The following is a 12860-nucleotide window of genomic DNA, read 5'->3' on the forward strand; positions in this document are numbered from 1 at the left end:
CATTTTGTATTCTTTACACCATGCGCTTCGCGGCATTAGTAAAAGTTCCTCTCTCGTGACGTCCATGGCACACTTTTAAATATTACTGCACCGAGTCGACTTTCTTCTTCTCCTTCTTCTCGCGATATCCGGGTGCAGAGCACCGAACACAAATATGGAGAAATGCGTGCTGTCTAATGATCAGACCGAAATTCCATTGACGTTGATGACAATGACGGGGGGCGACCATCTTGGGTGGCGTGTGGCGGGAAGTATAAACCTGATCTATTGCGCGATATATGAAGTTATTCGCAGAATTACAAGAATTTACGCGTTAACTGAAGAGTGATGAGAGATATAATAATAATAATAATAATAATAATAAACGTTGTTGCAACCGAATCCGGGGTAAACAAATCAAAGTACAAACCAATAACAAAAGGCGTCCCCCAAAGATCAATTCTATCTCCACTTTTATTTTCTGTTTATATATCAATACGCAACCGATTCGCAACTTTATATGTCAATTAACCGTGAAGATCTAGACAGAGTGTAATCTTAAAATAAATCAAGATTTAACGAGATCCATTTAATTATGCCAATGATTATAATCTTAACATCAATGCTACGAAATCCCAGGCAATTCCTCTGGGCCAAAGTAAACAAGCAAGGGAGTACCTGAAAAATTATATGTCAATAATCTTAAATAACGAACCCATTGCATAGTAAAAAACTTGGGCAAAATTATGGACGAAACAACCAAATTTGAAACACACATCAAGAATAAATTAAAAGCAGCTTACTAAAAAACTGTCCATCCTCAAAAGTTAAATACTTCCTTTGTGATACTCGAATTTTATCATTATTTGAGTATGGAGATGTGGTATACTCCGATTCTATAACAAGTTTATATAAAAAAAAAATCAGAAATTACAAAACACATGCATGAGATTTTCTTTTAACATCCCCAATAGAGATCATATAACTCCACATCTAAATAATAACAATTGTTAACAATGTTAACCATGGAGAATAGAAGTAAGCTTCATATGTACTGCTTTGTCTATAGAATAAAGACTGGGAAATCAGAACTTATTTCCTTCTAGTAGTTTATAGTTGACTTAGATTCGAATTCAGGTAAACCATAAAATCCTTTATCGCTACCAATGGGTCTAATTAATTATTAATCTGCGATCCTTATCGGAAGGAATTTTCAAGCGAGTCGATAAACCTTCTAAAAAAGCTTGGTAAGAGCTTTCGACATTTTTGCCTTAATAATGTTATAATTGCTGATTAATAATAAGGCACATGCCTAACTGTTGCATTTTTAAATAGACTCAACAAATAAAACCATTCAGTTCGGCACCAAAAAATATAAAGCTACTGGTTTATTGTCCCTTTATGGCTAACGACCCTTATTCAATAGGAAAAGGATTTCAATTATTAGAAAAAGAAAAAGGTTAAACCTAAAGGTAACGACAAAATGATCATTCGCGACGTTTTTCTTTATATTTATTATTTTATATGGCAGACGATAAATAAATACTGTTAATGTAATACTAACGACTTTTTATTTAAATTTCAGACTCACAATTCAACTAGTGGCGCCCTCACGGGAGTAGCGCGGCACTTTCACCACCAACAAAACACGCATATTCAGCACGGTCACCATCAGTCGTCACCTGCGGGGGCGCAACATCAGTACACAGGCGCCGGAGGAGCACCGCTAAAAGGGTGCGCCTTAGGTCAGTATACATCAACATCCTCTTCCCTCCTGTCTGAAAGGACTTGGACCTCAAATGCCTTACATCACATTGTTGCCACTTTTGGTTTATATTAAATAACTGCCCTGTTGTTAATTAGAGTGACTTCACGTCTTCCGATGGTTTAAGAAGACTAGAGGTAAGGAGACTGATCTGTATGCTAAATCGTGGGTGACGAAACAATAAATTCACTTCTTACATGAACGCCGACACCTCCGCCCCGACCATCCCATCACACCTTAAAAGTCTATATCGAGGAATTTCAAAAGACTTTTTAAGCCAGGTCTCAGTTAATGTTAAGACCTAATGTTAATATGAGCTCATAATGCCTTGTGTGCCTCGGGTTGCAAAGCAATAATAATTTAAGGAATAGCACAGAACAAAATAAATTAGATAAGAAAAGTTATTTTCCCCCTTGTGCAGACAATAGTTTAACCTTAACTAACCAATAACGCCGAGTTGGCTACTTTGCGAACCCAGTTATCGTTCAATATTTGGTACGCATCACCTCATTTGGAAACCGCGGAGATCAGTCACCTTATCTCCAGTCCGGTCTCCAGGCAACCGATGACTATCAATTGACTTTTCTGATAGTTTCAATTTTTTTTTGTTTGATTTTAGGTGCATCCATGGCCACCCAGCATCAAACGCCGGGGGTCTATCGCGGCCAGTGGAGCAGCGTAGGGGCGGGGCATCAGCATCCGGCCGCCGCGACGGTCAGCGCAGCCGCGGCCGCCTATCAGCCGGCTTATCAGCGGTACGCGTCTGCCGCCCCGGCGCAGGCCCAACAGCCGCCCCCGCCGTCTGCCCAACCGCAGAACCAACAACAGATTTCTTATAGTAACGCGACCGCCAACTACAACAATACCAATTCGGTAAGAGTATGAAACCTCTTTGTTGCCAATAATTTAGCCGCTAGAGATCACTCTCTTGTTATTTCATTCATTCCAACAATATCTTTGATCCTATCATTCTCGTTTAAGACAGTTGTGGCCAAAAAAAATCAGGGTGCATATTAAATTTCAAATCAAACTGAATTAGCTTCCCTATACGTTGGAATTTGCAAATAAAATATTATGCATTTTCTTCCAGAATTTAATCTGTTTACTTGGTAGAATTTATAAATAAACCAATAATGCCTTATCTTTTAAAAGCAATTTTTTTTATTATTGTTTAAAAATCTTGTGGACAAAAAAATAAGAGTATTTCTTTATTGTAACTATTTGGACTCTGTTTATTCAGATAAAAGATTTGTTTGTGATATTTTCCATAAATACAAGTCAGTTTCAACAAGATCGTTGCATCGCGTTGGTAAATATGGGTCGCGCAAAGCATTGTAGCTCCGAAGAAAGGCGTTTAATTTTGCAATTGAGAAGTCAAAATAAATCCTATGCATTTATTGCAAATATGCTTAAAAAAAGATCACCTTGTGAAATCTCCAGAGTTTTAAAAACATAAAATAAAACGGAACATGTTCCTGAAAATCGAGGCCGTCCAAGAAAAACCACACGGAAGAGTGATAAGCTTATTGTACGCGAAGTCAGTAAACAACCTTTTTCCACATGCACTTCTATAAAACTAGAAATTCAAGTCTAAGTATGAGTACTAGGACGATAAGCAGACGTTTGCAAGACCAAAATTATATGGTCGAGTGGCCACAAAATTGGCCTATTTCTAAGCAAAAAAGAATATAAAACAAAGACTGGCATTTATTAAGAATAATTTTAATAAAAATTTTCAAAGAAACTGGTGCAACATTCTTTTTAGTGATGAGATGAAGATCAACTTATTCAAATCGGATGGAAAATTATTCATCTGAAGGAAGAATGAAGAATATAATCCTAGAAACACAATAGGCACAGTTAAACATGGAGGTGGAAATATTAAACTGTCGTGCTAGTTTTCCTACAATGGAGTAGGTCCCATATTTTGGATTAAAGAGACCATGACAAAAGAAATTTATTTGGATATCTTGGATAGAGTACCATATGCTACCATATGCCGAAAAAAACATGCCTGGTGGGTGTATCAACAAGATAACGACCCTAAACATACGGCACGGATTGTTAAACAATGGTTTACACAAAATAGGGTTTCAGTTCTGAAATGGCCATCACAAAGGCCTGACCTTAATCCAATTAAAAACCTTTGGAAGGAGCTGAAAAACCAAGTAGCTTGTAAAAAAACAACAAATAATTTATGAAAGGAAGTTCAGGAAGCTTGATATTCCATCCCAGTTGAAATATGCCAAAAGTTGATCGATTCCATGCCACGAAGATGCGCAGCCGTCCTCAAGAATAAAGGTTATTCTACCAAGTATTGACTCGCTTATCTAATGCTGTCGTTTGTTAATATAAAACGTGTACGAAATAAATTATTTATTTATAATTACAAATCAAACTGGCAAAGAATAACGTGTATTTATTTTTTATCACTGATGGCATATGTTGTACAAATATGAAATCGTTATTGTTTTTTTCGCTATGTAGCATAATATATTATTAGGAATATTCAATAAAACGAGGCACTCTTATTTTTTTGGCCACCACTGTACAGGGTGTCCGGAAGCTAGATGTAATCCTTTAAGGGAGTGATAGCTGATTTAATTTCAAACATTTTAAGCTAAATATGTGTAAGTCGAAATTTGTTTATAAATTTTTTATGGCAATTTTTGCATTTTTCTCAAGAAATACCAAAATTTCACACTTAAACGGTAATAGAGCGCAAGTTACAATTAGTATCGGAGTTTTAAAGTTTATTTTGTGACAATCCATTATTTCTAATACAGGCACGAGCCCTTTTTATTACTTCGGTGGTGGTTACTCTTATAGTCATATCTTCTTTCATCCTGTCAAATGCTTCATTTATTTTGCGAATCAACTCTTCTCTTGTTCTTATTTCGGTGGTGTATACAAGCTCCTTTGCCCGGCCCCATATCAAAAAATCCAACGGAGTTAGGTCAGGCGATCGAGGAGGCCAAGGAAAGGTTCCGCCTCTACCGATCCAACCGTCCGGAAAACAGTCGTCTAAGAAATTCCTGACAGCCAAGGACCAATGCGCTGAACAACCATCTTGCTGAAAGATTATTGGTCTTTCTCGTTCCAATAATCCAGCTTCGTCTAGAAGAACGGGGATATCATTTTGTAGAAAATCTAAATAGTTGGGTTGGGTTGGGTTGGGTTGGCACCTTCACCAGAACAGATTTTGTTCTGAAATGATTTTTGTTTTTTCCAGTGCGGATTTGCATCTTTGGCATCCCATTCGTGGAGGTTGTGGAAGTTGGTAATACCCTCCCTGGAAAAATTGGACTCGTCTGTCCACAAGATACTTCCAAGATACTATGTCCATGTTCAATAAAAAGCGGCAGAACTGACTTCGTCTTGCAGGGTCTTCTTCTTGTAAGCCCTGCACCCCCGTACCATGAAAGGGATACTGTCCATCTTTCCCTTTCATGAATCCTAGAAAGGCCAAGGTCTTCAGCTACTTTTCTGCCGCTTGCAGTAGGGTCTGCGGTAAAAGCTTCCAGTATTTGCTCCTCAATCTCTACATTATTATGGCCAGGGTTGACTCCACGTGTCGGATTATTCCCAATGTCAACTTCAGTAAGACGGCGAACGGTGTTTTGAAACACCCTGAAGTTTGGTATAAATTAATTTGTTGTTACCGTTGGGGTCTTTGTTTATGTTGTTGCTTTTGTCGTTGTTAATACTGTTGTTGTTACTGTTTTTAAATACTTTTTATCTAACAATTTAAAATGCTATTGTGGAGACCTTTTGATGTTTCTGATAATGAAATGGACAATTTGGAAGTTAATTCCGACTTGGCGCAATCGGAATTTTTAAATAAAGACTTACATGTTCAAACCCAGAGAGTTGTTTTAAATATTTTCAATTGCCTAAAAAACGAAATACGCGGGGCCTCACAAAACGACATTTTAAAAAGAGTTTGTGAGCTGAATAAACTTGCCCGTGCTACCATCTACACAGTGATAAAAGGCGGAGACGTCATCGATCATTGATTTGATCCGTGAAGAGAAAAATATTTTTTACAATCCTTCTGTGGCACGCCTATGCTTTACAAAGAAGATACCGCTAATGACCCGAGTTTTAGTTTTTCTGCTGTTCGGATTGAGTTCATATGGACTATAACCTCCGATCTGGATAACGTTCCTGGTACAAGAGTCGTGCTAAAGCTCCATTACCGTTAGCGCGTCCATATGTGAAGACAATGTCACCGTACTCTTGGTTGGTAAATTCCATTTTACGATACTGTTTAATAAAACGGGCAGAAACTCGATTTAAAAAACAGTGGATGCAGTCAGTTCAAAGTTGATAATCTTACAAAACTAGAGGCGAGAGTGAAACTAAACAACAAGAGGCTAAAATCACACAGTTTTATTTATTAAGCGAATACCTAACTTGTAACCCCCACCCCAAAGTACCTACTAGGTACCCCTTACCCTACAGTATCTACTACAGTATCTGCTTAATTTTGTTTTTATTACTTTATCCAGTTTTTATTATATTAATCCAGTAAGTTTTGTTTACATGACCTGCCGCACAAAAGAGGCCATAATTCTGAGAATTGGCCAGGCATCGACATGAGTGATATCTTAAAATAAAGGGCAGAAGCTTAAAGGGTTTGAACGAAGAAAGCATTTTCATAACAATTATTTAAACATAAAACAAAGCATTTTTATTTTTTACGTTTCAATATCTCTATTTTTTCTAATAAGTTTACACAGAAACTTGAAATTGATCGTATTTTTATTAATACACATTAGACAAAACAAAATAAACTTTGAAACTCCGATACTAATTGTAACTTGCGCTCTATTACCGTTTAAGTGTGAAATTTTGGTATTTCTTGAGAAAAATGCAAAAATTGCCGTAAAAAATTTATAAACAAATTTCGACCTACACATATTTAGCTTAAAATGTTTGAAATTAAGTCAGCTATCACCCCCTTAAAGGATTGCATTTAGCTTCCGGACACCTTGTATATCTAACCAATTTACATTTGTAGTTTTTCAAAAGAATGGGAATCTAGTGTTCTGAAAATATTTAGGTCAGGTTAGTTGCCCCCCTCTTTCCCCAGTTGTTCTATGGAAATACTTCCATTAGTTGCTGAGATTTTGAAGTGAGTGATCATTTTAAATACCAAACCTCTTCACCGGCAACCACAACTTAAAAAAATGATTATCTCTGAATCGGATGTGTAACAAGATTTGTAAAGCATACCGTCCTGAATACCACAATCTTTATTTTATGGAAAAGATTCCATTATTCCTGAGATTTTGGACTTTGAACTAAATACCTAAAACAACTCACTACCTATATTAATATTGTGATGTAATAAAAAAAAGCGTTTTTAGACGCCCCATAAAATGATCGGCGGTTCGTAACGTTACTGTGGCGGCGTGCGCGAAATTCATTGAGTTTTTTTTAGAAGTCAACAACAAAAAAAAATGAAATCGGGTTAATTACACCCGAGAAACAAAATCGCACGCCAGAGAGAGAGACGGACGAGAGCAAAAAAAAAAGTTGTCTTAGTTCAGTTGATTTTCTGATGCCATGCCGGTGCCTTTTCTCGATACCGTCGCGACCTTTCAAGGATGAACAAAGTGAGTCAAAAAGTTTCACTTCCGCGATCAGTTTTATTATCGAGGAGGCCACGCCCTGTTCACCTGTTACCTAACAAGTTTGGATTAATGCGATGTAGCTGATTTGACGTCATTTACTGATAAGGATCCATAAATTCAAACATTTTTTATTAGTATGAAACGGTTTGGTTACTTAAAAAAGCATCTTTCACCCAAAAAAAATTATTGAAGTGGTTTTTATTATCCCGGTACGTCCAGGTTTTGTGATTTACTTGAATAATAATTATATCACAACATTTTAGGCACCTAAAATTATTCTTTATGGGCCCAAGATTATAGATTATATTTGGCCTCAAATTCCTGGATGGACCCTAAAATGACTTTAAATAAAATTTAAAATCCTTCCAGAAAACTGGAATATTTGCCAAAATACTTGGAAAAATTCAACTATGATTTTGTTGGTTTGTAGGAACTCAAATAAAGGATTTTAACTTCAATTCAAAATGATTTAATATATTTGTATAAAGAGATATTATAGCATTATTGATGTAGAGAGTCCAGACCTGAATCCAAACTGATGCTAAAAAATGCAATAAGTTTTCTTTAAAAGGATTTTTCGAAGATCTTTGAGAATACAGACAGGAGAGCAATAGGCTACAGGCAATAGGTTACTCAATTTTGCTGTCTCTCCCTTTTTATGAAAAGGTATGACAACAGCTGTTTTTAGCTCTTTAGAAAAACATCCAAACTGATATGATAAATTTAGAAGATAGGTAAGTGGAGGGATAAGGTACCTCGTCTACACCGGATGAATTTTTCCTGGAGAAAGATTTTATAATCTCAAGTGTTTCACCTTCAGTGAGAGAGAATAGAAAAAGAGATTGGGATAATCTGTGTCTTTCGCACTGAATATTAAGGTTGTCACTTTTTTTCCATCATCAATAACCAAATTAGGAACACACTTTGTTCCGCGACTTGAGAAGTTCGTGATTGAGTTAATAATTTCCCATGAGGCTCGAGTTATATTGTTAGAAGTAAGCAACTTTGTTGAATTATATTTTCTCTAGTGAAGGCTTACATCCGTATCATTAAAGTAAGGTACAAGATTTTTTTGAGGCGGATCAGTATGCTCGCCTAGTTTATTCTTCCTGGATATTAAGACAGACTCGCCTTAATATTTATTTCTTTAGAACAGTCCTCTGGACGACATTTACGAGGCGTGGTATTACAAATCTGAGAGACCTGCATAGGTGGAAATCAAAAAATCCAAAAGCTGTACCTCCATGTAATTTTCAACGTGAATTTTCTGTTAACATAACTCTAATCGATGACTTATTAATTGAAGAGTGGAAATTAGGAAGGGCTTAAGTGCCAAAAAAAAGGTTTTGGGATAATAGAGAAAAACTAAATAAAAGTCAGAGAACTTTTTTAAGTAAAGCTTTATTAAGTGTTATGCATTTAAACTGAAACGGAAGACCTACTTCTTAACAAAAATTAGCAAACTAAACTTCTTACTACAAAATAAAAATGTTTAAACAAGTAAAATTAGGAAAAGGCCATAACTGATTTTGAGTATAGAAATATTCATAAAATACATTTTACCTCTTTTTTTGTTCTAAACCATTGTCTTCAATCTGAAGTAGCTGTTTATAAAAACGTTGGTGTTCTGGATTTTGAAGATAAGGAATCATGCTTCGAAGAGATAACTTTTTATTTTCCGACACCTTGCTTTCTGATGGCAGCTTCATTATATAAGCCTGTCTGAGTCCAGCTAAACTTTTCCCTTTCTTTAAAACGTTAACTTGCATCCCTTCTTCAAAATCAGAAAATTAAGTTTTTATCTTAATAAGTGTAGGATTCGTAGCTTCGATTGTAATTACTGTTGTAGCTTTACTGATATTTAACTTGGTAGTGTGAATATACTCATCCGCCGCTTGTTTTAGGTCCCAAAAGCCGCATGGAGTCATGTCAACAACATTAAAAGGTGGAGCGTACCTTGCTGATTTTACTATTGCTTGGAGGTCTGATGGTACAAATGCTTTAGATACTTTCTTCCGTTTTTCTACTAAAGCAAAATCTCTATCGCCGGGCATGAGACTATGGCCACTTACAAGAAATTTCTGTTCAATAGTGTGGAAAACACCATTGGCCACCAAAAAGATCAATGTAAACAATTAAATTTTATTCTTATTTTGGCCCCCGCAATTATCACACCATATCACTAAATGCTCCTTAAGGGTCAATCCACGGTTAACAATGTAAAAGACATTATGCAATTTCGTTGGCTCCACGAGAAGCTACTTCCTCGTGCCACATACACATGTAGGCCTCATTTGTATTCCCAATATGAACTCCTAAGTTGTAGCAGGACAGCTGCGAAAGGTAGAACATGTCGCTGTGTGTCTATGATGGAACAAACATGACCTGCTGTAGATCCATGGATAAACAACACTTTGTGCTTTCGGGATCTTGAGACTCAATCGTATTTTGCTTTAATATCTCTTGCCCTTTCGATGATGGATTTCCAGCTGATCTGTTGCAGATTGACTTGACTTAATGTTGGCTTTAATTTGACACTCTAGTTAATTGTCACATGTGCTACACGTATCAACTCGTGGTCTGTGGAAACTTATATAAAATTTGTATGTGACTGGCGAATCTGGGTGTAATTGCGTAAAAGCTTTAAACAGTCTGTGGATATTTAAGTCAGGACTAAGGTATTCGTTTTCGGATTTGGCTCTTGAATAATGATCAACTTTCCTTGGTATCATGGTTACATGATTTTTTACCAGAAGACGATCAGCTTAAGAAAATTTTGGAGCAGCATGTCTGGTACGTTTATCATTATAACAGGTCTCACCCAATTTCTTCTTTTCAATGAGGACCCGTACTTTTTTATCGTTAACACCGAATGTATTCTGAAATGTTTTCTTACATACCCGTTCAAATTTTCCTTGGCCATTAGGAAGGGAGTAATATATTGTTGCTTGACCTCTGCTATTTTGCTCATTCTCATACGAACCATGTCGCCTTCTTTGAACATCACAAACACTTATAAGCCCCATATAGAGTAAGTAAAAGTATGTTTAATATTCATTTCTCTATGAAGCCCCATTAGAAAAGTGCTTTGTGTTTTCATATTTTGCGCATGGTACTTTTCAAAAAGAGAACGTCTTCTTTCGTGGGTAACACCTTTGCAGGTGAACTTACATTTGCATGTAATCTACAAAAAAAATAAACAAAGTTATAACCGGAAAAGAAAACAGTAGCTATTTTCGCGGAGATCATCCCGAACCGGTTCTGAGCACTAAGGCCTACCCTACAAATACATTCACAAACGAACGTCAACACACATACCATTTTTTTAGTGTAATTCCTGCCTTAGCGTTGAGAACCGGTTCGGAATAATCTCCGCGAAAATAGCTAATAGGTTTGTATTCCATACCTGCTGTTCTGGATAGTTTTTTCAGGTACTATCTTCTTTTTATAAGTTTTGTATGACTTTCCACTTGTTTTTAAACGACTCTGTTCACTTCTAAATGAACCACTGCCTTTACTTCTCCTTTTTCTTTGGGTTTCTTCCATTATAATGTATTTCAAATCAAGAAACTATCACACACAACGTACACGTGCAAATGTCTAGACATAACTAAGGTAATACATATATGGGACTTGGACCTTTCTAAGGAAAATGCTTGCGCACATAAAACTATCGACATTTACGAGGGACTCTTATAAAGGTGAAAATGTAATTTTGGCACTTAGAACCTTTCATAGGACATAAAGCATGGCACATAGAACGTTTCTATGTAAAAAAACTGAATTTCGGAAAAAAGGCACTTAGGCCCTTTCTAATTTCCACCTTCAATTGGTCCTGGTGTGCTTCCTGCAAGTTTGAATTCCAACATTAAGCTTCAATTTCTTATGCAAGTTTATTGCAAGGGCTTTTAACGATTGTCCCACTGAATATTCGGCATTACGGAATTACTGTCCGAACTTGGGTTGGATTGGTCGAGGTGCTCCTGTTTTCCGGCCACCTAGATCACAATCCCCTTGATTTTTATTTATGACCAAGTTTCAAATACATTTTTAAAGCGTATTCATCAGACTGCTGAACAAATAGGACAAAGTTTAACACTGTACTTCCAGGCTAGCTTGTACTGCTCTTGCCGGTCTTTTGAATAGATCCTTTGTCGAGAAGGTTTGGTTGCTTGTATTTATGAGGTCTGGGTGTGATGTTATTGGACGCGAGCCTGCGGAGCAGACCACGCTCCCTCAGACTACGGAAGTTTTGGCTGATGAGAAAAGGTCGGGCGGAGGTGTGAACGTAACCGGTCCTTTACGGTGCTTTTTGGTGGGATTTTGACGGTTGGATTGCGTTTTGAGTGAGGTTTATTTTTATGTGGTTTATAAGGATGGGAATTGGGATTTGAACACGTTAGGAAGAAAACGAACGGACACTGCGAGAACCTAGGCCTCGACTCCCAGCAGTAGTTTGATCGCCGGGTTTGTGTTTAATTTCTCAAGTTTTGCCATTAGATTGTCGATTTTCTTTTCTAGGATCCCGTCAGACAAACTTAAGAGGTTTAGGAGATTTGTATTTTTGGTTGATAACTCGAGGCGTTTCATGTGTGATGATGTATTGCCTTCCTTTGACTCCTCCTGTTATTACAGTCCGCGTCGGTCTTTCTCAAGGTCTCAGCGAAGCTTTTTTTTTTGGTTGTTTATGTTTTTTATGTTAGGATTTTTCGGGCAGCGCCAGTAACTCGCCGGGTGGTCACCGCCGCAATTGCAACACTCAGCCGGGGTTGCTCTGTTCTTTACACATTCTGAATAAAAGTGTTCACCCTTGCATTTGTGGCAACGCGGCTTTGCGTTGCAATTGCTCAGGACGTGATCGTATTCCTGGCAGCGATGGCACTGCCCAATTTGCTTCCTGTTTGCAATAGTCTGAGTCCTTAAGCGTTCGACGCGGACCCTGATGCTTAAAATGTTGTCAGTCTCAAACACATTCTCTCGCTCTTTCGGTACGAGGAATCTGATGAAGTCCGTGGGTCTACGTCGGCCTGAGCCGGTTTTGAACCAACCCATTTCCTCCGGCTCAAACCCCATCGCCCTCACACTGAAAAAATAGATACTTTATTTGAATTGAATATGAACTTCTATTAAGAACTTCGCGGCTTTGGATAGGTCCAAGTGAATATTCTCTTAAAAAAATGTCGGTATTTTCTTCACAAACGAACTCGAGATTACCTTAGATGAAAGAAATAATACCTTTATATAAAAATATTCTCTTAAAAAATTGACTGGCAAATTCTTAAATTAAGACCAACGTACTAGTAGCAAGGCTTAAATTCCTGTTCTTCATTTATCTAAAGAACCGATACTTTTACGTCAAGATAAAAGATTCTTAAACTGATTTATATTGTCTCTTCATTCAAGAACTTTTTTTCTTGGGGTAAGAATAGTGCTTTCGGCCTAAAGCCAGGAGGTTCTTAAGCAGTCTGGTTAATTTT

The 12860-nt window shown here is 37.1% G+C and overlaps 1 protein-coding gene across 5 annotated transcripts in view; it reads left to right on the forward strand.

The window, feature by feature from the left end:
- The window catches only part of LOC126735276 (protein alan shepard), a 198170-nt gene that overhangs the window by 116837 nt on the left and 68473 nt on the right, over positions 1 to 12860 (forward strand). For all 5 annotated transcript variants that reach the window (XM_050439238.1, XM_050439232.1, XM_050439226.1 and 2 more), the window contains exons 2-3: positions 1565 to 1724; positions 2364 to 2617. In XM_050439238.1, coding sequence (XP_050295195.1) covers positions 2372 to 2617 — 246 coding nt within the window. In that variant the 5' untranslated portion in view covers positions 1565 to 1724; positions 2364 to 2371. The remainder of the gene's footprint in view (positions 1 to 1564; positions 1725 to 2363; positions 2618 to 12860) is intronic.

Source organism: Anthonomus grandis, chromosome 1 (assembly GCF_022605725.1).
Source record: "Anthonomus grandis grandis chromosome 1, icAntGran1.3, whole genome shotgun sequence".
NCBI classification, from domain to species: Eukaryota; Metazoa; Arthropoda; class Insecta; order Coleoptera; family Curculionidae; genus Anthonomus; species Anthonomus grandis.